The sequence below is a fragment of the Excalfactoria chinensis genome, chromosome 4, assembly GCF_039878825.1.
Source record: "Excalfactoria chinensis isolate bCotChi1 chromosome 4, bCotChi1.hap2, whole genome shotgun sequence".
Taxonomy (NCBI): Eukaryota; Metazoa; Chordata; class Aves; order Galliformes; family Phasianidae; genus Excalfactoria; species Excalfactoria chinensis.
Window position 1 is genome coordinate 2,424,120 of NC_092828.1, and position 24,613 is coordinate 2,448,732.

General features: G+C 48.7%; 1 protein-coding gene across 3 annotated transcripts in view; it reads left to right on the plus strand.

Annotated features, from left to right (window-relative positions):
* The window catches only part of LZTS3 (leucine zipper tumor suppressor family member 3), a 38,823-nt gene extending 15,336 nt beyond the window's left edge, over positions 1-23,487 (plus strand). For 2 of the 3 annotated variants that reach the window (XM_072334171.1, XM_072334170.1), the window contains exons 2-4: positions 11,891-12,379; positions 13,963-14,793; positions 17,341-23,487. In XM_072334171.1, coding sequence (XP_072190272.1) covers positions 11,930-12,379; positions 13,963-14,793; positions 17,341-18,051 — 1,992 coding nt within the window. In that variant the 5' untranslated portion in view covers positions 11,891-11,929 and the 3' untranslated portion in view covers positions 18,052-23,487. The remainder of the gene's footprint in view (positions 1-11,890; positions 12,380-13,962; positions 14,794-17,340) is intronic. The other variant, XM_072334172.1, reaches the window with a different exon arrangement.
* Positions 23,488-24,613: the final 1,126 nt, after the last annotated feature.

Sequence of the window (24,613 nt, forward strand, 5' to 3'; positions counted from 1 at the left end):
GCCCTTCTGTAGCTCATCCCAAGGGGTGATTTGGAGTTATGGCGTGAGATGGGCCTTCTGGATGCAGCCTGTTGGACTCCATTCACTAACTGTGTTGGATACTGCTTACTTTCCCCATTCATTGCAGGGGCACTGGATTATGTAACCTTTAAGCATCCCTTCCAACTCAAATGATTCTATGATTCTACAAGTGGAGTTGGCTCCCAGCTGAGGGCTGGAGCTGGATTTAAGCTGTAGCGATGTTGGCTGGAAAGCTCTGGAGATTTACAACCTTGCACCACAGTCAAGGCAGGCCATCCATTTAGGAGATTTGGGGTTTTCATCTCTCCAAGACTTTGAAAATGTCTTGTAAATAAAGGAGTCTGAGGATGGCACTTGCCTACATCAGGGTGTTTTGACTGAGCGTTTCTTTAAGGAAGAAATCCCAATGCAGGGAGCCAGGCGTCTGTTCCCATTGCCATCTCTCCCCAAGCGCGTCGATGCTTTCTGCCCACAAACCCCAGGGGAAAATCCCAACCCGGTGACGTTCCTTGCTGCTGACATTTTTACTCCTGCTCTGATCAGCACAGAAAACACTTAACTGCTTTTATAGCCACAGTCCGGGGACCTCAAAGTGCTTAGAGATCTTGAACCGAAATGGCTCCAGCAGGAGTGAGATCACCCCGCCAGGGAGCTGCTCAGAGCCACTGCTGCAAGAGAAAGGAAAAGGGAAACAAAGGATCCAAGGAACAAAGCGTTTGGTTTTGAGTCGAGTTTATTTTTCTTCGCCTCAAGAGGAAGAAGGCATTGAAAAGAAAAAGAAAAAGGGGGGGAGGGTTGGGAGGCAAAGCGGTATTTTTCTTTCTGAAAACTGAATTTTGTTTTATTCAAGAGAAGGAGAGGGCACTGGAAAAGAAAACAACACACACCCGATTTCATTGAAGAGGGGAAAAAAAAAGAGAGAGAGAGAAAAACAGCAGAACATTTCCATAGAAATAATTCTCAAAGAAGAGAATTTCTCTGCAGAAGAGAAAAAAGGAATAGGAGTCCCCAGGGTCCCGTTTGATAGCAGTCAGTCCAGGAGATTCATTGAGCAGAGAAAGGGGATCTGCTTCTTTCTTTTTGCCTTTCTTCCTCCTTTCTTTCTGTTTTTGAACAGCTACAGGTGCTCTTTTTGTTGTGGCTCCCACCCCTAATATGCAAACCCCTCTAATTTTAACCTCTTCTGCGCTGCCAAATGCTTTGCAGCCTTATGCATGGTGGAAATCCATGCTGTTCTTGGCATGGGCATCCTTTGAGGGATGCACTTCTGGGGTTTTGGTGGGTGTTCAAAAGTATCTTCCCCCCAGGCAAGAAGACACAGCCCATCATAGCTGGGTAGGCAAGTGGGTAACTCCTAACCCCTAACACTAGGCTGGAAGTTACCCCTGTTGGTGAGCTCTGTAGAATGCTAATTAGGGTTCAAGCTGTGCTGTTAATTAGGGTACAGTCTGTGTTGATAACCATGATCTGGTTGAATTTAAACAGCAATTAAGAGCGCATTGGCAGACTCCTAGTCTGACCCATGGCAGAGAAGGGTGGTCACCACCTGGAGACTGACTGTAGCTGCCCAAAAAGGGCAATGTAGATCCAGATAAAACCCCAAATCAGAGAGACTTGGTGGTTACATCCTTTGGGGACTGGGAAACATAATGGTGTAGGTGCAACTGGACACGCAGGAGCCCCTGCAGGATGGACTGCTGTGAGCTGTGGGTCTCTGATGACTCTCAGGCTGTGAAGAGGCTTTGGTGGTGGTAGTCTTGGTGGGAAGGGAGGTTCAACACTCATAGTCCTTGGTTAGAAATGGGAGTTCAGGGTTCAGGAGTTTGTGACTTGTCTGAGAGCAGCGGGAGCGTGGATCGTGGTGGAGATCCTGTGCTCTCCAGAGCCTCTTCCATCGTGATTTATTCACCTTCAGGAAGTGCTTAGATATAGCAAAGCTCCCAGAGAAGGAACAAGCGTAACCTCAAACAACATCAACCTGCACAACCCCAGCCGTTCTCCCTGGGGTGGGAAGGGCTTTCTGTATTCCTCCAGTATTTCTACTTCCAAGGTGCAAGCCATGCATCCTGCTGCTGGGGGTCTTCTAGTACAGCCTGAAGCAGCCACTGCCTCTTGGAAATCCCCCACATCTGAAGTCAAAGGGCAAAATTAAGAGCTTGAGGCTCTGTAGGAATCCATTTCTGCATAATTTGCACCTTCTCCATGCACCCCAGCAGTGCTTGTTGCCGCAGTTTAAATACACGTGTAATCCATATTAGGTGATTGTTAGCATTATTGCTATTTTACCACTCTTGCAGTGATTAGCACACGGTGGGCCACGCTGTGTTTGCAAGGCTGCAACCAACGGCTCCTTTGACACGCAGCCATCCTGCTGACAGCAAATTCCCTTGAGCAAATAGGTCCAAATTAGCGGCAGCTTTGTGTGGCTGTATGATGGCAAATAATCCCATACGAGTGCTGGGGGCTGGTTGGCCCCCCCCAGGAGAAGTTTGATTGCTCTTTGGCCACAGCTGAGAGCTTTTTCTGCCTGGGCTTGAGGCCACTTTGTGCAAGTTGGTTGGTTGGCAGCCAAACCTGGATGCTTAGAGCATCCCACATAGAGCGTCCCACGTAGAGCATCCATGTTGAACATCCCACACTGAGCATCCCATTTTGAGCATCCCACGTTGAACATCCCATATAGATCATCCCACGTGGAGCATCCCACTTACACCACCTCCCCCATTCACGTGCACAGGGAAACCTCTCAAACCTATTTGTCCAAATGGGCTGAAAGGAAGCCAGAATATGCCACAATTAAGGACAGATGGGCAGCGTGACCGCTTACTGCTTGCTTCCATGGGAGATAGCAACTGCCCCTTCGATTTCCTCTCTGCTGAAATGTGAGATGTGCAAATGGCTGCAGGGATCATGTCCCATCTTAAGTAAGGGGTTTTTATTATTATTATTGTTTTAATTGATGTGTGGCTTTATCAGAGAGTTTGGGGTTGAGGTAGGGCAGCATTGGCACAGAGAAAACACAACCAGCATCCGCCTCCTTCGTGCTTGTCAGCGAGATGTAAAATATGAATTAACCCAAATCTTTGCGTGCGTCGGTAAGATATGAAATATGAATTAACCCAAATCTTGAAGAGCTGAGACTGTCTCAAAACTCTCGGGCTATAATTTCTCTCCCAGGGTCAATAGTAGTGGGACCAGCAGCTGTAATAGTGCACATCCCTTTGTGCTCTAAGAGCCCCCAGCACCTTTCCATGGGAGATGCAGAGATGCTGGATGGGCTCTGGGTGCTTCCCTCCTCCTCATGCTGTTGGCCTCTGGGTGCAAAGATGCAAAGAAAGAGTTAAGGCACGGCACGGGCTGGCGGAGGCCAATCAGGCAGAGCAAAGTGCGGCGGGTTGTTTACGCCAGGTAGGATTTGGGAGTTTTTCCTGGGGGTGCTGAGCAGGTGGATGATGAGCAGAGAGCCCACGGCAGGACAACAGAGCACTGGGGGCACCAGGTAAACCCTAATGAGCTGGGGGAGTTCTATTTTATGGGGGGGGCGGGGAGAGGGGGGTTGCTTCCTTCTCCCTCTTGCAGCAGCTTTCGGGATCTCTGTTAGAGCTCGGGGGTGGCACTGTTCCCATTGGGACATGCTTTGTCCCCAAGCTGTGTGTGGTGGGATGTAAGCTGTGGGCTGCCCCCGGGGGGAGATGCTACCTCCTCCCTCTCCCCCCCCTGTATGTGCTCATCTTGGATCTAGATGGCATCCACTGGCACCTTGCTCCCCTTCACTTTGGGGTGCAGTATCCCCACATCACAGGGTGTGGGGTACCAGTGGTGGGGTCTCCCAGCTCAAGATGTGAGCACATCCCGGGCTCCCCCCAGCAGCACAAGGCAGCCATTCCACGCCCTTGAAATTCCTATGAGTGAGTTAATTATAAATCACAGACAGGCCCATGGTGATGGAATCCAGCTGGCACAGGGCTGGTTCACAGCCAACCCTGGCCCAATGGGGCACCCCATGCTCCTTCCCCTCTGAATTTTGCTTGTATGCCAAGGAGATCCCACTAGTGTCAAGGAGTGGGGATGATCAGGGGATGCTGCAGGTGGAGGAGGGGGCTCCAAAGGCACATGGTTCCCCCCCTGGTGTCTTCCAAGGACAGGTTGTCCTCATTGGAAGGGAGCTTAAAAATCTTCGTGGATGGAGACTGCAAAACCTGTAGCAACCCCACAGCGTGTCTGGATGTGATCCTGAGCAAGTGGCTCTTGAGCAGAGGGTTGGACATAATGTCCCACTGATCCGTCTCGGCACAGGTTTCAGTTTGCATTGCAGTGATTCCCCTCCTGCCACTTCCTGGTGGCAGCAGAGTGTGTACCTTCAGCACAGCGACAAGCTGGGAGGAAAACTGATAGCAAAGCTGGAGGATTAGCTGGAGAAGGTGGAGCAGGCTGCACTATTCAGGCTTTGTCGGGGAAGAACAATGGGGCCTTTATTGGGGAAGGGAGGTGGTGGGGTTGGCATGCTGGGGACAAGCTGGTGTACAGTGTCCCCTAGGCAGCTGGGCAGACAGCATGTGGGGGTGTGGGATGGAATACGTTGGTTCCTAAAGTGTCCCTCAGACAACTGGAAGGACAGGGAACTGAGATTTGGGACATGGGATGGGACAGGCTGGTATCCAGTGCTAACCCTTGGCTAGGCTAGGGGAAAAGCCCATGACATGGGACAGGATGGAACTCAGAGTATCCCTTGGCCAAATAGGGGGACAGGAAACTTGACCATTGGATGTGGATGAGACATTTTGGTAACTAATGTGTCCCTTGGCCTGTTGTAGTAACAGGGAAGTAGGACACGGGGCATGGAATCTGATATTTGACAACCCAGCATGTCCCTTGGCTGGCTGGGGGACAAGAAACTGGGATGTGGGATGGGATACACTGGTATCCAGTGTGTCCCTTGTCTGGCTCTGGCACAAGGAACTTGGACATGGGATGTGGGAGAGGATATTTTGGTACCCACTGTGTACTTTGGTTAGATGTGGGGATAGAGAACTAGGACATGGGACAAGGGACATGGGACATGGGATGGGACAGGCTGGTACCCAGTATGTCCTTGGCCAACTGAAGGAACAGAGAAATATGACATGGGAAATGGGATGGGACAAGTGTGTCCATTGGCCAGCTGGCATGATGAGAATCTGGGACATGGAGATGGAAGAGTTTGGTACCCCCAGTGGTGGGACTCTTGGGACACCCAGGGCCTCATTCAGCTGAGAGCAAAGAGCATCCCATGCTGGGAATGTCCCACACTGGGCAGTGCCACCCACTCCTGACCTCAGCAGTAGGATGGATGGGGATGGAGGAAGCCACCATCTGTGGGCTCTCCCTTGGCAGCAGCGCAGCTCTCCCTGAATTGTCGCCTGGGTCTTTTCATCTCATCTCTTTTGTTTCAGGCTTATTATGTAAATAGCTGATGCGGCCCCTGTAATGAGAAAGTAGTTTCCCAGAATACAAAAGGCTGTAATTATCTCATTAGCAGGCAGAAAGGAAAAAGGAAGCCTTTCTGAGCCACTTGCTTTTATTTCCCACAGAAGCTCAAGAAAGTGCAGCCCCCAGCGCTGACCCATCTTCTGCCACCCTGACCCCATGCACAGAGAGGCACAGTGGGTCCTGGTGTCTCCTACCCAGCCACATCCTGGGTCTGATGGCTCTTAATTGAGAGCAGTAACTCCAGGAGGTCTATGGGTCCCCAGTTCCCAAAAGCAGTATTTCCCAGCAGGAGTCCTGAGCTGGGATGGTAGCATAGGTGTGGTGCAGATGGCAGAGATGCATGGCCTGGAGAAAGGAGGAGGAGAGCTCCGGGTCCTTGAAAAGCAATGGGAGTTCTGACGTGGTCTGGCTTCTGGCAATGGAAAAAGCTTGTGGGTGGGAAGTCAGCAATTTGCACGCTCCACAGACAGGTTCACGTCCAGCAGGGTTCTGCTTTTGTGCCATGTTTCAGTGGTGGAAGAAAACCTGGCAGCCACCAAGCCAGGATGCCGGAGAGGGGAAAAGGAATTAGGGGAGGTGAAGCAAGAATGATTTGAGGGCTGGAAAGAATGCATGGGAGTAAGCAGTTGAGAAAGCTCATTCTGTTTTCGTCTTCAAAGTGAGGCGGTTTGAGAAGGGTGAAGGAGAAGAGAAGATGCTGACATGCTGGAGCCAGGTCAGAGCAGAGTGGAGGTGTCCCTGCCTCTTGCATCCACTCATGTGGACGTGCTTTTGGCATGGTGCTAGATGTGGTGGAGTCACCATCCCTGGAGGTGTTCAGGGAACATGGAGATGTGGCACTGAGGGATGTGGTTTAGTGGGCATGATGAGGATGGGTTGACAGTTGGACCAGATGATCTTAGCATCTTAATGATTCTATGATTGGGCAGCTTCGGGCCCAGCATGGCCATAAGAAGGTAGTACATGAGTAACAGTAACAAAGAAAGTCTTGCTGGAGAAATGAAGCAGGTCCATCCAACCTCCGCAGGACTCCTCCATGCCCACCACACCAATCCATGCAGGGACAGGAGGTGGGCTTTCATCTCATTATTGCTTCTGGAGGTGTTTCCTGGGGATGCAGGGTGCCCATACCAACCACAACAGCAACCTTTGAGGTTGTGGGGCTTTGCTGGTTCTCCTCCAGGGCCTGTTAACATCCAGACATAGGTGGTTTTGCTCCCTACAGTCTGCAGTCATCTCACCACTAGCCCATTCGCTGTCTTCCTTTCCTCGTCCATATATCTTTCTGGAACAAGCTGATGTGATCACAGCACTTTCATCCTCTGACACTTTTCCTATCCTGCTCCATCACCCTGGAGCAAAATGACTCAAGGCCAGGTTGGATGGAGCTTTGGGCAGCCTGGTCTAGCGGAAGGCATTTCTGCCTATGGCAGCTGGAGCCAGATGGTTTATTAAGATCCCTTCCAATCCAAACCATTCCATTGTTCTAAGAATTGCGTTATGTTGTTCTCCAGACACCTCTCCGGCACCAGTGCCAACAAACTGATAAACCAACAGAGCCCCCAGGCACTGCGCAGGTGTAGGTCCTACAGAAAGGAGTGTTTACACTCTTCCACTAATTGCATGCTCATTAAAACCCAAGCAAACCAACCTGATGGCTGAAGGTCGTTGGCACACCTGTTGTGAGGTGTGCTGTGTGTGTGGGGGGGGGATTTTTAACCTTTGGGAGCCTTTGCAGGAGGAGCAAAGTGGGAACCACACGTGAGCATTCCAACACACTGCGTTGCTCTCAGACTGTTTGCTGTCGCTTGCCCTGCCTGCGAGCAGCGATTGATTTCCCTCCCACGTGGCACAGTGCCTAGGTATGTCTCCCAAAGGCCTTTGTTACTAGAGTGTTAACAATTAACCTGCTCAGGCAGAAATGGAGCCAGGCCTTCATAATCTAGGCTTAGTTAACTATTCAGCTGCTTATCTGAGGGCAATTTTTCTTCCGCCTAACTGGAAGGCGTTTGCTAACTCGTTTGGATAAGGCAAAGTGTGAAGGCAGTGGAGCTGTACCCCAGGAACCCATGAAAACTGTGTTAAGAGGCAGCTGTGAAGGACTCACCCACCAAGTCCAAGGAGAAAGGAAATCTCAGCCCAGGTTTTCTGCATGAGATACAAAAAATGCCACTGTGCGCAAGGAATGGCTGCCTAACCCTGCAGTGAGATGGGATGAGCAACTCATGCAAACGTGGAGACGGATGTGGAAGGAGAAGGAACCTGCCTGGACCCCGTGCTGTTGGGAAGATGCCTACAAGCATCAATCCAGGCAGACAAAGAAACATTTTTCAGCTTTTTTGAACACACAAATGCTTGGAAGTGGGAAATTAGATTAGGAATTGTCCTGGAAAGGTTCAGTTCTCCTCCTGCAGAAAGGCTTTTTCTTTGGTTCTGCTGTAGCCAAGAGGCTCTAGAGAACCAGGGGCAGGGCAAGGGCTGAGGGCTGGCCCTTAGGCAGCTGCAGTGGGTGCTGAGATGGTGGGATGGAACAGGTGTGTTCTCCAGGGCCCAGTGAGGACAAGGAGAAGGCAGCTCTGGTGCCTGCAGATCCATTTCCACCCTGCTTGCATGGCTTGGGGACCTCTTCACCACCCAGCTGTGCTTTATGGGGACTTTCCTCTCCAAAAGAATGGTCAGGCACTGGCACAGGCTGCCCAGGGAGTGATGGGATCACCATCCTTGGAGGCGTTGAAGAACCATGGAGATGTGGCCCTGAGGGATGTGGTCAGTGGTCACGGTGGAGTTGGACTTAGTGATCCTAGAGGTCTTCTCCAGCCTTCATGATTCTATGCTTCTCATTCCCTAAAGAAAGGACTTGGGAGAGAAACCCTTCTCAAGGTTTGCAGCTTGGTTTGTGCCAAGGAGATCTGGGTTGCGCAAAGCAAACTGGGTTGAGGTAACCAACTGGTTTTCATAGGTTCCCCAGGGGCAGGTGAAAGTCAAAGCTTTTCACAGGGAAAAATAAAATAAAATAGCTTGGGAGGCCATGCTAGATGGGCTGTAGCCCTGCCAAAAAGCAGATGCCAGCCTGATGCTCCATCTTTAATTTGCTAATGCAGTGTAAGAACAGCTGCGTCCCTGGAGAGCCAGCACGGCCCCAGTTCCGCATCAGCGTTACAGGTGCTGGAGGGCAGAGTGGGAATTTTCCAGTCCCGAGGTCCCATCATGGATGGAGCAGCAGGACAGATGTCTGCATTGTTTGCTACCTCATCTCGTCCGCCTCACGCTTTAATTAGGCTGGTTGTGTTTAATGAGGCTTCCCAGGGAGCATGGGACCGTAAATCTAATGAAATCTGGGGATGTTGGGTTGCAATTCGTAAATAGTGTGGCTGCAGTTGCACAGTGTGCTGAAGTCCTCGGGGGTGAGCACAGGGTAAAAAGCTCCGCAGGACCAAGGAAGAAGAAATCAGACATGGAGGCAGTGAGCCCCAGCTCAGTTCTGGTTTGCTTCTTTCATTGAGAATTATCCATAAACCCAATTTTAGTTAGCGTTCCCATGACAGCCCATCCCTCACCCCAGCCGTGTTCAAAACCTGATTTCACAGTTCAGTTCAGGGGTGAGCAAGGCAAAATCTGGCTAAGAACTGGTGCTGGCCAAAAGAAACAAAAGTTTCCCCCCGCCCCCCCCAAAAAATCCCTTTTTGGCAAAGAAATCTGTACTGCTGGGGATCTGTTGGCACTTCTGGAATCCCCTCGAAAGCATATTTGAAATGCTTGCCCGTATGCTCTGCTTATCAGCTCCTGGGTTTACAGTAAACATAAGCTAATAGGGTGTTTTTTTTTTCCTTAATATTTTCTTGGATTCTTTCCAGTTAAAAAGGAGGGGGGAGAATCATACAAAAAGAAAGAAAAAAAAGGTTCCATTTGTAGAGACTGCCTCTGTGGCACAGCTTTGATCCCACACCATGAGACAGCAGTTGGTTGAAGCATCTGCCCTTGGGTCGCTGGGGCTGAACAGGAATGTCAGCGCTGTGTCTCAGTGTTGTAAGGACGTGATCCTAAGCAGAAGCCTCTTGATGTGAAAACCATTCCCTGGGATCACTGGGATCCCTGAGGAATGAGAGAAGCTGTGATGAGGACCACTGATGGTGGAGCAGATAAGGCATCTTCTTCCATGGTGGCCTAGAGGTCATTGTCATCTCTCTGCCCAGTCTGAAGCTCGAAGGACAAGAACATTTCTCTTTTCTAGCTCACACTGCTTTGCTTTTGTGCTGGCTTTTCTGTTTTGTTTTGAAGAATCAGACTTTCCAATGATCTCATCCTGCCCTCAGAACCACAGCACGGTTTGAGTTGGAAGAGATCTTAAAACCCAACCAGTTCCAACCCCTGCCACGATCAGGGCCATCTCCTACCAGACCAGGAGCCCAAAGCTCCATCCAGCCTGACCATGAGCCACGTCCATGGGCAGAGCAGAAGTATGCACAAGTGTGTAAATGTAAATGTGTTCTGTTATAAATAACTGCCTCTCGTAGCAATCTCTCTGATTGCAGTGTTGGATGGATGCTAAGAATCAATCAGGGGATCACGCAGAAAGCATCAGTGCCAGACCAGTGTTGCAGGGTAGATTTTGGATGTCCTTTCAGGATAGAGAAGGTTACATCACCAGGCACATTCTATTATGGATGCATCTGGTGTGTTTCAGGTCACAAAGGCTCTTTCAGGTCCACTCAGGACTTGAGTCTGGCTTTCCCTCATCCTACCCACCTGGCACAGGAGCACTTCCTTACTTTTTCTCCCTTCCCTGTTTTGGCCCAGAGGAGCTCTGCATCATCTCCCTTCAGCACTGTAGTGCCAGCCACGCCATACTCAGACCATATTTAAGACAGGGCAGTTTTCTTTAAGGTCAGGGCTCTGGAGAAATAGAGGAGGCTACAAGCAGTAACCCTGAAGGAAGTCTGTCGAAATGCAATGACAAGCTGCACAGACCCTATTTTTCTTTTCCATTATTAGCACAAGTTTTCCATTATTAGTATAAATACCAAGATTACATCGGAGCTGAGCTCTACATCTAAACAAGCTCTCCAAAGAAATAAGCTCAGCTCTTCTGCTGGAGCCAGGGAAGAGCAACAACTCCACCCCAAAAAGAAGAAAAACCCCACTGAAATACTCTCCTCATCTCCTTCTCCTGCCAGCCCTGTCTAAGCCTCCCTGTCATCAATGTTCCACCCAAAGGGCAATACTTTCTCAGTGTCTTTTTCATCCAGCGGGAAACCTGCATCCCCCACTGCTCCTAAGTCTCACTTTAGTACCCGTCCTCACAGGATGATTCACCTTGGGAAGTCTGAAATTGAGAACTTCTAGAACAAAAAATACAAATAAAGAAGACATTCTGTCCATGGGGACCTAGCCAGTAAGTTCAGTAAGGGTGGGAGAGATGATAAGTAAAGTGTCTACAGCTGCCCATGTGTCACTGACTGCACCTGCAGGCTTGGTTCAGCTGTGCCCAGTGTGAACTAAAATACCTGAAGGCATCAGAGACCTCTGCATGGGCTGGCAGATAAAAGATGGGACTCCAGGTAGATCAAAGCTCTTCAGGAGCAGCACTGGGAAGAGCATGCAGTCACTACAAAGGCAAGTTAGAAATGAGAAGCGTATTGGTTTTCCCAAAGTATAGAGACTGTAGGATTCATTACAATCATCCAAACTTAGCAATGTGTCTTCTCCCTTCCCTTGCTACATATCATGTAATAAGATCGTGCATCAAAAGTACACTGTAATAAGATATTCTGTCAAATTCTTCGTCATCTAATAAGGCAATCATAAAAGGTTTGTTGTGAGCCTTTAGTTCTTGAAATGGGATAAGACCCAGTGCAATGCAGAGTAGATCCTGAAGGCTGGGTGCAAGAGCGCACAGACAGCTTTATTTTCAGAAGGGACTTTCAAGAAGGAGCCTGAATTTTTTAGGAAGTGATAAACTGTACCCCTATGTGACTTGTGTAGGCAGTAGGAGCTCTGGACCTTGACCACCTCAGTTGTTATCAAGCTCAACACTAATGCAACCATCAGTATTTGGGGAATTTCCCTGAAACACAGATGTTTCCCTCAAAACACAGATGTTCACAGAGCTTGGATGTCTTTGAAGCCAGGGCCAGTATAGCCATTATCAGAATGTTGTGTGCTTGCCATGGCCTTCTTTTGGTCAGTCCAAGGCACAGACTGAGCACTGGTCCTCCTAGGAGGGTTGAAGGTCACAGAGAGGAGGGCAGCCCCATCATCTGCTGCATATCACACACTGAGTTGTGATGGCTCCTGCCTCTGTGCCACCCAGCCCAGGGATCTGCATGATGCTGATCTACCAAAGGGTGTGCTGCCAAAAGGCTTTTCTTTAAAATTCCTTCCCTTTTCCTCCTTCTTCCAGTGCCACTGACCTGTGCCTCCACCTCACCTCTGAGCTGCCATGGCCACGCTAGAGACGCTGCCAGTTCTTAGTGACCCAACGTACCCCAATCCAGAAAACTTCCACAGATTTGCTTCTCGGCCATCCCAAAACTCCTCCCGGAGCATCATGGGGAGCGTGGGGAGCGGAGTGGCCAACGACCAGGAGTTTGCAATGAAGAGCGTGGGGACCCGGACGCAGAGCAGCGGCCGGCAGATGGAGGGGTCTCGCAATGGGTTCTCCACACGGGACATCTCCAACCGCTACTCCGGAGAGGAGAAGACCTACAAGTCAGAGAAGGTCTCCAATTCCCTCTATATCAACGGCGACCTGCGTAAGAGTGAGAAGGTGAAGATGGACATCTGTGGGAATGTGACCACCAACAATGAGAAGAACATGCCACCTCCTCCCCAGTACCGAGAGCCCAGTAACCCACCAAAGATATTGCCAATCTCCGGCAAACTAGACCAGGTGAGAACTCCTGCCTCCCAGAGCACTGTAATGGTTGTGACTTGGCTCTAAAAGCATCACCCAGGCAATGGTGTAATCCTGACAAACAGTCTAATTCTTACTATGTAGATGGTCAATTTTTATTTACAGTTCATATAATACTTACTACCTTTGTGGGGCAAAGGAGAATGCTAGTTCTGGAAGAATCCAAGAGCATGATAATAAGTCTTTCATAGCTAAGCTTCCAGTTTCTTTGAGTTATTTAACCCACCTGAGTTACTGTGCCTATCTCTCCTACTGACAGGAGAGCTGGAGCTGGTTCTCTTTTCAGTCAGCCCAGCATCAGTCAAATTCTTATTGTGGAGCCATTTACAGGCCATCTCCTATGGCCCACTGCCACAAAAGGGTCTTACTTGAATGAAGCTGTGTGTATCTGTTCAAAATCCTAGTGCTTCTGGTGAGGGGCAATCTGATGAGGCTTGTAAACTACTCCTGCAAACATTATTCCCCGTCCAAGCACAGTCCTCGTGGCTCATATCAGCTTAGCAGATGCCCAGAGCCCAGATGTTTTATGCAGCCTGCTGCTCTGCTCCAGCAGATCCCATAATTTGTGTCCAGGGGAGGTTGCCAGAAGCAGTGTCGTTTCAGCAGCATTTGGTGGCCTTGTCTCGTGGGCCATTAACCTGATGGCTCCCATAGTCCATCTCAATCCCACGTGACAGATGCCAGATTTTTGGTCTCCAGCCTTTCCTGCTCATCAGGACTCATTGTGTTTCTTCTGCAAGGCATTTTCAAATACAAGGCCGGTTCCTCTGGGCTAATTTCACCTGGAGCCCAACCCACAGTAGGGGAAACTCAATCCTATTTGGAGGAGAATTTTATTTCTGTAGGTCCACTCATGGGGAGAGGAATGTGCAAGACTTCAGAGGTTCTAAAATCCTCTGTAAATCCTTTGCAGCTGCAGTCCATTTTCCCTCCAACATCGTGTCTGCTCACAGGAAACAAACAATTTAAATCAGGAGCTGCTTCAGCATGTTACTTGACCAGCATCACAATGATGGGGCCATAGATCCCACCTACTCCTGCCTAGTGCATGAAGGATATGATATTCACGTAGAGGAGAGCTGACTGCCTAGTGTTTCAAGAGCAGGACAGCTGCTTATCCATGGGGTTAATTCAGTTTTCAGCAGAAGGGAAATGTACCCTCCAATCTAGGTGTCCTTCAGAACATAACCTGCCAAAATCAAAGTTGTTTTGATCAGGTCTGGTAAGCAGGTGACAGCTGTTTTTTTAGCAAAGAGCACCAGTAAGAGGATGAATGGAGTATTCTGGGGAAAAAATCATGCAGATTTGGGACAGGTCAAGCTCTTCTTTCAACACGGACAAAGGAAGATCAATTGTTAACTTACGAGTGGCCAACTCCTCTCAGGTTTCACGTGTTAAATCCTAAATGACCTAGGGTGTGTTAGGGCTGAGAAATATGGAACTAGCTAGCTGGAGAGGCCTCAGCTCCACCAGACCCAGCCTGTGTTGATGTATCTTTTGTGTGTGTCATTATCAAACGTCCTGCTGTCTTTGATGCGTGGTCCTTTTTCCTTTTGCAGAGCAATGAGCCCTTAGTTAGACCCTCAGCCTTTAAACCCGTAGTTCCTAAAAACTTCCATTCCATGCAGAACCTCTGCCCGCCGCAGAGCAACGGGGTGACAGAGAACAGGAAGAGCTTGAACCACGCCAACAGCAATAGCCCATCTGCACCCAAAAGCGGACTCGACAAGAGCAGCCTTAACAGGACTACAAACCAAGTGGGAGGCCTTTCGGATTCGGGCCGTAACTCGTTAACGAGTCTGCCCACATATGGGACAGGCTACAGCCAGCACGTGGGCCCGATGAGCGCCTCGACGAGCCACATCAACCGCATCGGCACGACCTACACAGACAAGAACATTGTGGGATACAACGGGATATCTACCTCAGACAGCGGCCGGTCTTCGAGCAAGAGCACCTCTTCGTTCAACAGACTGAACCATCTCAATGAAACGATGCCTTTCCACTCTCCTTCGACGGATGACATCATCCAAGACCTGGAAGACAGGCTGTGGGAGAAGGAGCAGGAGGTTCTCCAGATGAGAAGGAACTTGGACAAAAGCGAGGCAGCCATCTTTCAAGTGTTTGAGGAGAAGCAGAAGATCTGGGAGCGGGAAATGGAGGATCTCAGGCAAAACTACGCCAACAAATTGCAGCAGGTCTCCAAAAAGGCGCAGAGGGCACAACAGGCCTTGCAGCTCCAGATCTTCAAGCTGCAGCAGGAGAAAAAAAAACTCCAAGATGACATGGGGCAACTCCTCCAGCAGCGAGAGGAGCTGGAGAAGAAATTTGTGGCTTTTAAGAAGGAGCAGGCTGAGTTTCTCCCAAAGATTGAAGAGACCAAGTGGGAGGTAAGAGCATTATTGTGTAAGAAATCCTGAGTGGGGTTTTCACTCATAACCCAAAGTGCCTCCATCGGTCCCACAAGCAGCCCAAGACAAGGGCTGTGGTTGGGTGGCCTGTAGATAACAGGAGACACTTTGGTCACCTTTATGTGTCTGAGGCTTAGACTGGGCTGGAAGGAGAGGGAGATGGGAAGGGTATTTCAGTCTTCAATTAAAATAAAATGAGTGCAGTTTTTTTTCTGTGTGTGCACATGCTGTGCTGGTTAATAATTAGGCTTCACAGTCAGGTCACTGCAATGTGGGACATTTGAATCCAGTTAGAATGAATAAAGATTTCTCCATACAGGTATTTGTGCCTCCCAAAATTGGGTTTAAGCCTATTTTAATTAAATTCTTCAAACACCTGCGTATGGGCAAAGCTTGAGATGGCTTTTCAAATATTTGATTTTTGTTCTTCTCGAGGATATAAAGCAAATGAGCTAAGGGTGATACCAATAGCCAAGTCTACCTCACGCTTTCCATTGCAGCGCACTGTTTTCAGTTGCTAATAAGTTGATCTCTCTCAAAAGGCTGAAAGGCAAGTTCCTCTTTCCAGGTCTTGCATATTTTTTACTTCTGTTTCTATTTTTAGAACATTTTATCAAACCCCCTTTGAATAGCCAATGCTAACACAGTTTTGGTGGGTTTTTTTTCAGCTTGATCATGCAAAGAATTTTAATCCTTCCATGGACTGGCTAGAAACTTAAAAATTATTAAGGCTGCAGTGGAAAAAAAGAAAGTAGCTCTAGAATCAAGAAGGCCCTATTCTGCTAATCCTGATGGAAAGTCAATGAAAGTGGGATTAATTAGGGCTCTGCAATGCACTGTTTGGAGACATTCAGCAGAGCTTACTGGAGGCGTGCTCTGAAATCTCTGCAAGTTGCACGCAGGACAAGCAGGCTGCCTTGTCCCATGTGATGCCTCCTTTGACCAGGTGCTGTGCTCAGGTTTTGTGTGTCTTCCATCATGTTAGGTCTGGAAAGCTTCCTGAGTTTGCACTGGGTAAAACCACAAAATGATTTTTGATTTACTGCTCTAGTTCAGTCTGCAGCAGCTAACCCAGTGATAGAGATGGAAAGAGAGGGGGATTCAGCTGATGGATCTTGACACTTAAGATTTGTAGACACCTACTCTCATTGATGGAGATACTCTCCAGACACCAAGAGACTGTATTGCCTAAATTTCCCCAGCACACAACTAAAGACCAAAATTTAAGTGTTTTAATCTGTTAGTTGATTCTTAACCAAGCTGTTCTTCATCGTGTATTTCTCTGCCTTTTGGGAAAAGCTAGCCCACAGAGAGCACTTCCACTAAACCCATGATTGGGATTGTGCACTTTTTTTAGCTAAGCAGTAACTGTGTCACTGTAACTACAGCTAAACCAGAATGATGTTGTTCTGCATCTGCTGCAGACAAACACTGAGGTGGACGTGGGTACTCAGATTTATGCCTTTGAGCTCCAGGAAAAGCTGGTATTTGTAGGAACTGACTGTGTCTGTCTCCTAGCTCTTCAGCTGCTCACAATGGGAACTGGGCCATCCTGATTGCTAAGCTTAATGGCTCTGCTCAGCATTATGCACCAGAGTAGCCTTCTACAGCTGAGAAAAACTGAGGTTGCAATGAAGGCAGTAGAGAGATTATTTGAGGAGCATCCTTCCCAACAGGAAGGGATCTTGCAGATGCTGATAAATGGAGGAAAAGGACAAATATGTCATGTGTGACAAGAGACAGGGGCTTCAGGAAGGCAGGACATGCAGGTCTGGAGGGGTCTACCAAGTCTGCTATTAATTATGTTCATCCTCTCTGATCACTGCTAGTCCCTTGGTGCTGCTTCCCTGCCCAGATTCCTGCCAGCTCAGATTTTCTCTGCAATTGTCCAGGGATAGATCTGCTGATACAGAGACATGGAAACCCCCAAGTCCATGGGGAAATGGTCATTTCTATAGCTGCCTTTCATCAGTTTTGTTGACATTTGTTGGATTAAGCAGAAGTAGAGATGCGTCACATAATAACTGTGTCACCTCCACAGCACATACACACACTGCAGAAGCGGTATTTCCACTAGGTGTTTGCCCAGGACTCTTTGGGAAGGAGAGCATCATACAGCAAATAGGTAATATCCACTCTCTCTTCATCCTGTCCTACACCCTTAGTGTTTGGGGAGAGCCTGGCTGGTCTCTGGGTCTGAGAAGTTTCCATCTCAGGCTTGCTCAAGGTCCGTCGCCCATTGAGGTCAGTGGGAAAACTCCTACAGAGTGCAGAAGGTTTAAGTCAGGCACCACAGGCTTGTGGTTATGTATGAAATGTGAATGGAGGGAAACACTGGTGTCAGCTCACCACGGCTGTGGACCACAGTGCTTAGCTTAGCTGTTTGGTTAACTCTGGAATGCCATTAAATCCCTGAGAGCCAAATGTCCCCCACAACTATAGAGACAACCTGTAGGTCCTATAGGGCAAGCAAAGGTCTTGACTTCTTGCTGCCTTCTCCCTGCCTCATGGAAGCTCTCCCCACAGGTGTGCCAGAAGGCGGGTGAGATCTCCCTGCTTAAGCAGCAGCTGAAGGACTCCCAAGCAGATGTCTCCCAGAAGCTGAATGAGATTGTGGGGCTGCGGACACAGCTCAAGGAAGGTAAGAACTTCCTCCGTGAGAAGGAGGAACAAATCCTCACCTTGAAGGACTCCTACAGCTCCAAGAGCGTCAACCTGGAGATCTGCGAGAGCGAGCTGCAGCGGAAGATGAGTGAGGTCCAGGTGCTGAGGGAAAAACTGAACCACTGTGAGCTGGAGGTCTCAGGACTGAAGCGGACACTTGCCAGCATGGGACCTCCAGGGCCTTTTGGTGGGGACCTGGCTGAGAAGCTGCGGGACCCACTGGCCTGTGAAAGCGACGAAGCCAAGATGCAGAGGCAGAGCGAGGACAGCGTCAACGCGCTGAGGAAGGAGGTGGAGAGGCTGCAGACGGAGCTGAAGCTGGAGCGGCAGCAACGGGAGCAGCAGGTGATGGACTTCGAGGAGGAGAGGCGCACGTGGCAAGAAGAGAAGGAGAAAGTCATCAAGTACCAGAAGCAGCTGCAGCTGAACTACGTGGAGATGTACCAGAAGAACCAACTCTTGGAGCACAAGGTGAACGAGATGAACACAAAGGCCACCAGCCCACCGCACACCGAGGAGAAAAAAACGTGGACTCCCTCCAGGCTGGAGCGAATAGAGTCCACTGAGATCTGAGGTGGGACCAAGACAATACCCATCACTTTTTTATTGCTGTGCATGTACTACCTACTCAAGCCAGTGGTCTTCTGAAGGATAACACGATACCGTAGGAGCGGTGTGAGGTGGCTTGCACTGAGCTCCATCACCCTTACTCTATTCTTCTGTGCTCTGTAGGTAAATAACTGTGGATGTACGTTGTTTTTCTATCGATAATGCGACATCTCTTTGTTTGTTTGTTTTTTTCCTAGTACAGCTGGTGAGGGTCAATTGGCTCATTTGTAATCTGCCGTGACTGTTACTTCACTAGAGGCTGCCATCCCCTCTCCTACAATTCACCCCTCTTTGGTTGGTTGTTTTGGAGGGTTGTACTTGGTTTCTTTGGTTTTCCAAGCATTTACGTGCAGCAAAACAGTGCAAATTTGGCAGGTTTTTGTTTTTTGGTTTTTTTTAAGGACATTTTTAGCCACATTGGCTAATGGAGCAAAGCTCTTGCGATCACAAGCAAACTCACTGTTTTGCACCAAGTATCTTGTCTAGACGATGGTCTTAGTGAAGTCAGTGGGAGATGGGCCATTGATTTCAGTGAAACCAGACATATCTGCACCAGATGACTCTCTCCTGCAGCCCACAGCTAGCATGGTTGCAAGAGGTTAGGACCTACTTGTGAAGCAGTGTGAGCTTGTCCTGGTAACGTAAGCCAACAAGGAGTGCTTACCCAGTAGGAGCCTTGTTTGAGGCTCAGCAGAGCTCGGTACATGCTGTGTTTTCCTTTTGTCGTGGTTTCTGTCTTCATTTCTATTTGCTTCCTGGGTTGCGACCCAATCCTAGGAGCATAAATACCCCCCCCCACCTCTGCCTTGATCCCCTCTATTCTTAAATATATTCATGCTGGATTCAGAAAGGAAAAAACAAACAAACAAAAACCCTTTTAGATCCAAGCTAGTTCCCTTTCTCAAGAGTCCTCTGAATTCCCACAGTCAATGGAACAAGGTTTGGGGAAGCCTCCAAACTTGTGGGTTGTTTATGCAAGCAGAAGCTTTAGCAGTTTAGTGGACAATTGTACTAACCCATTCCCAAAAGAGAGACATTGGTGCATTCTCTCTGCCCAGGGTCTATTTACAAATGGCATCCAAGCCTCACTCAGGAGCTGCAGGGAGCACATAACAGCACTACCACTAGATTGCAGTGAGGGAAGTGAGCATCAGCCTTCAGCACAACCCTTTGGAATAGTGCCCATCATGATCCCACATGGCATCATATATTCCAGGGTCAGAGATAATGCAGGGCAAGCTTAAGAAAATTGTCAGCTCCTAACTCTGATTGTGAGAGCATTCATAAGAAGAGACAGTGCTTAAGATCATACAAGTGCTTATGCTCTGGCAGAATAATAACCAATCATACACGTGCACTCACTGAAAATGATGCAGGTGTCAAAAAAACAGCATTTAACTTTAAAAGGTGGGAAAAGGGGACTTGATTATCCCTTTCACAGGCTACCATGATCCGCAGCAAAGAGTGAAAAATGCTGTAAAGTGGGATTTGCACTGACTGGGCAGTAGTCAAAGGATCAACACAAGTAGAAATTTAGGCTCTTTTCCCTAGGGAGAAGCTAGAACAAAGGAAGAATTTGCATCTTGGGATGCCTGTATGAGATGACTTCAGGGAGAGGTTGGCCAGATGACATTTCACCTGCACACCAAGGAAGAACCTCAGGGTGTTGAGAGGCCGAAGACCTTTCAAGCAAAAGCTCAGAAGCCACTTTCCTTCCATGTTCCCTTCCCTCTGAGCACTCTCCCCTCCATCACCAGATCTGACCTTTAAGCTGGGGTCACGTGGTGTTGTGGTGAGCTCCAGGTTGAGCAGAGAGGCTGAGCAGGACAAACGGGACTCCACTGATCTCAACAACCTCCAGCCAAGGTCAACAGACAGTATTAGAGGGAGGAACTTCTGGTAGCTGGCAGTGATCCCTGGAGCTGTAGAAAATGGAGATGTGCAATGAGACCAGAGCATTTCAATACTCCAGTCCTCCACTAAGGTCACTGGCACAGAACTACTTCATCCTGCTGGAATCAATGGAGCAGGTTCTCAGCCCCCATGCCAGCCCTCCTCTTTGCTTTGGTGTTTCAGAGGCTGCAGCCTGAGCCAGAGGCTCCAAAGACATCCCACATGTGCTGCGTACACCCTTTGCAAGTAGATCTTTGGGCTTCCTCCATTCATACACCAGGCTTTCTAGAAGGAGCAGAACACCTCACAATGTTAGGGTTGAAGATGTGATATCTTGTGTTATCTCAGCTTTCTGTGCCTCTTTTTTCCACATCAGATAAACCTGCATTGTCTTCCATCCCAAAGCAACAGACAGGGCCTTGTGCTCATGAAGGGCTTTGCAGTCCTTGGGCAAAAGGGCAAAGCATAGAGAAGTTGTAAGAAATGCAAGAAGTTTCAAGTCTCAAATGCCTGTCACTTGATGATTTTGAGGCCACCACACAAAAAGCAAACAGTCCATCAACAAAGAGTACCCTGGCCATAAGATGGGTCCAATGACCCCTCATTGTTGGGTCATTGTTCTTCCCACCACTGTTGAATCTGAGGTTGGTTTCCCATTAACCATTGCAAGAACCAGGCTTTCAGTCAGTGGATCAAGATCACCTACAGTGATTGAATTTTGAGTATCTGATGTTGAGGAGGTGTACATTACAATTTCCCACTGCGTTAACATCCAGAAGAACCAGCACCAGCATCATCCTGTGGGACACCTTCTCACCAGAGCTCCTTATTAATCCAAGGGCAGGAAAAGCAGAGGATCATCTGGCCTCTCCACATACCTAAATCCCCCCCAGCAGCAATCAGGCAAGCCCTCCAGTGTGCCAGGTTTGCTCTGTCATCTTTTTCCCAGATGATTAGGGGTTGTGGGTTTTTTTGCACGGATGAATGTGTCTTGACAGTCCCAGTGAAACCTGGAAGCAACAGGGTTGTTGCCCGAGTGCCAAATTGGTGTTTTGATGACATATGCTAAGAACAGCCAAGAAGAGTCACATCTTGTCCTCCTTTGAGGTTCAGACAGGGCTGGTAAACAGAGAGATTTGGGGCTTGACCATATCCCAGCTGTCCCCTCCATATCTTCTCATCCAGCTCTAGAGCTGATGGGAATCCATGTAATGTACTCAGGTGTAATACTTCAAGTTCTGGTACTGCCCTCAAAATCTCACATGCAATCAGTGTCTTTACTGAAACAGTTTCTCTCTAACTTGCCTATAACTTATCTCTAACAGTAAGAGCTTTGAGTCACAGGGGGCTCGGGTCAGTTACCCACAGATGGGATTTAGAGCTGCTAGAGATGGTATGGGATACCTGATACATGGGGCAGGCCAATATTAACCAAGCCCTGTGGAAGAGCCAGCCAGGTGAGAAGACCTGGAGCATTCCTAGTGGCATACTGCCCATATGCAGGAAACTGATTCATGCTGCATGCAGACAGCTGTTATATGAACAAATTGTGATGAACTCCATCAAATTCCACCCATGAGGACTTGGGCTGATCCCTCACTGAAGATCTGCTCATGATGTTGCCTGTGTCCTGCTGCCCCTCTGCATCAGCTCCCCAGACTCTCCTGCCCGATTTCAGTTCATCAGTCCCAGGTACACTCAGTGCCTCTCCCTGTGCTCTTCCCAGACACTTCCTCCATTAACAAGCAGGAGCTTACACTGGTAACAGCTTGCCCTCATCCCGCCCTTAGAGGAGCTTTCTAGACTACTGATCCTCACATCTCTATCATTTCCATGTCAGCTACATCAGCCCTGTTTTACCTCCATGAGAGATCTTGCTTTTTACTGAAGGACATCTCCATGGCCTTTAATCCCTTGAGATCACTGAGTGGGGCTTTGCACCATCCCAATACTAAACCCAGCCAGCTCTGAGGCTTCCCCAGTCCTTCCACCCTTTGCAAAGGCAGGGGTGTAGGGGACATACAAGTAACCTTGATCACAGAGCTCCCATGCCACCGAGTACCCATGGGGACAATGAGGCATTGGGATCACATTCAGCAGATTTCAGATGCCAGCTTCCCAATCAGATGTTCCACACTGGCAGCACAGCTGTCAGCAAAACAGAAATGAGCCTCTGCACTTTCAGGATAAGCCTCCTCCCCAGTTTCTCTCCATGAAGGGGGATTGCATCGGATCTGGATCCTGGGACAACCTCTGGCATGTAGGGTTGTGTTTTCAGGGCTCCTCTACAGATCTGTTTTCTAAGCAGAAAGTCGCTGCTTTCTGTCATAAAGCAATAGGTTTTTTTCTAGGGAGGTTTAAAAAGGACTCTTCCAACTCTGACACTTGCAGGCAACTCTTGAATACCACCATAACTCCAGTTCTGGACTCTCCTTCAAAAAGCAATGTGAGACCAGGTCTGGTTCCATGTAATCACAGAAGGTATGAGCCTGGTGATCCCCATTCCTCCAGACAGCCCATGTCCAGCAGGCAATCAGTGTGGGTCCCTGGGATGTGCAGTCCATCCTTCCTTGGTGCCCATCCCGTGACTGTTACTGGGTGCCCGCAGCCAGTCAGCTCACTGCAGATCACTGACACGGGAGCCACTGGGTCCCCAGAGGTGTCTGAGACCAAAAGTCTTATTTAATGACAGCCAGACACCAATGGGAAACAAGGCTTTACCATTCCTGGGAGCCAGGCTGTCCTAGGAACTCTCTCAGAGATGAAGATGCCCATGGTGGCACACGAGTTCCCTTCCAGTGGCTGAAGGGAGCAAAAATGTCCAGGTAGAGCTCAGACACTGGTGCCAAAATGCACTGCCACCGGTGCCAAAATGCTGCACAACTGGCCAATGAGTCTATGCAGTCCTTTCCCACACAGCAGTGTCCCTGCAGAGCCCAGTCCAAGGAGGCTGGGTCTCCTCTGAGGTGTCTTTGTTTGCACTCATGTGGACCTGATAAATGCTGTGAGCTGAGAGGTGGCCCCTCAGGACTCACTCTCAGCCTTCACCTTGCACAGGGCAGTGTGGTTGCGAGGGTTTCCTCACCCAAAATAGATGCATATTTGTAGTCACCGGTTTCCGTGTCTCTTCTCCAGGAGAATAGGCCCATAAAACCCAGCTCCCCGATAGCGGGACGTCAGGTTGGGCGAACCCATGCCCCAAACAAGCCTGTTGTCTGATCTCACCAGCAATAAAAGCCCCGTGGGGGAGCAGCCAGAGCTTTCCAGGCTGTGTGTGTGTGTGTAGGATCTCTGCATCAGACCCTTTGTCCGACGTTTTGGACCTGCCTGACTGTAAATTGAACCCCAGCCTTGTGCTTCCCCTCCTCTGTTTGTTTCTTGAAGCCTCGATCTCTCTCTGCTCTTACTGTGAATTCAAACCAGAAGTGTTCTGAACTCGACTCTGTTACTGTTTGTTCTGCGTTGACTGTTGCTGGTTCTCTGAACTGCGTTTAATGAGACTTTGCTAAAAAATAAAAGATAATAATAAAACAAAAATTAAAAATAATAATAAAAACAGAATAGAAAAAAAATTAAAAAAATTATATATATATATATCTATATATAAACTTAAAAAAAAAATAAAATATTTAAAAAGAATTCCATAAGGTTGGGTGTCTCTCCTGTCCACCGATCACTTCCAAACACTGTTGTCTTGACTTTGCCTCTGGTCAGTGTATTTAAAGAGAAGAAGAGGTTGAAAATTGAAGAGATAAAATGCAGCATTATGGGCTTTTTTGTACAGCGGAGGTGTATCCATTTAGAAAGCTCTTGTTAAAACTATACCACATTTCACAATCTACTGCTAGTCTGTTGTATGTTTCCATGGGGTTATAAAGATGTGAAGAGCTACTGCCTTTGCGATTTTCTACAGTGAATATATATATATATATATCTGTACAGAGGTATGTATATATATAAATATATATGAAGATCTATATGTATACGTATCTCTCACTCTCCTATCTCTATCTGACTGTGAAGGATTTTTATTGAGCAAAATAAAATGGAGAAAGGCCCCTTTTAAAAACCTGACTGCGTGGCCTGTCTGGTTGTGTTGCAAATGGGAGAAGCAGCAAAACCATGAGGGATTTTGGGAGGGACGTGGGCTGGGGAATGGTGCTTGGGGGCTACATGGAGATGGCCCTATGAGGGAAAGCCACACCAGCACAGCCAGACACCTACTTCCTTGTAGCCTGTTACAGTGGGATGAAAGCACAGCCCAGAGGATAAGGAGGAGGCTGGCATCACGGAGAAGGAGGGGAAAGGTGGAGCAGAGGGGAGCAATACATGTGTCCATTTCGTTCCCTCCAAGCAGTTGGTCATCTCCAGTACTGCATTCATGGAATCATAGAATCATAGGATGGGAAAGGACCTTAAAGCCCACTCAGCCCCAACCCCTGCTGTGGGGCTGGTTGCCCCCTATCAGATCAGGTTGCCCAGGGCCTCATCCAACTTAGCCCTGAACACCTCCAGGGATGGGGTGTTTCTCTGGGCTCAAGGGCTGCTCAGGCTCTGCATGCATTTGAAAGCAAGCATCAAAAGCTGGCGGGAAGCACAAAGCCACAGCGGTGGCAGCAGTGGAACATCTGAG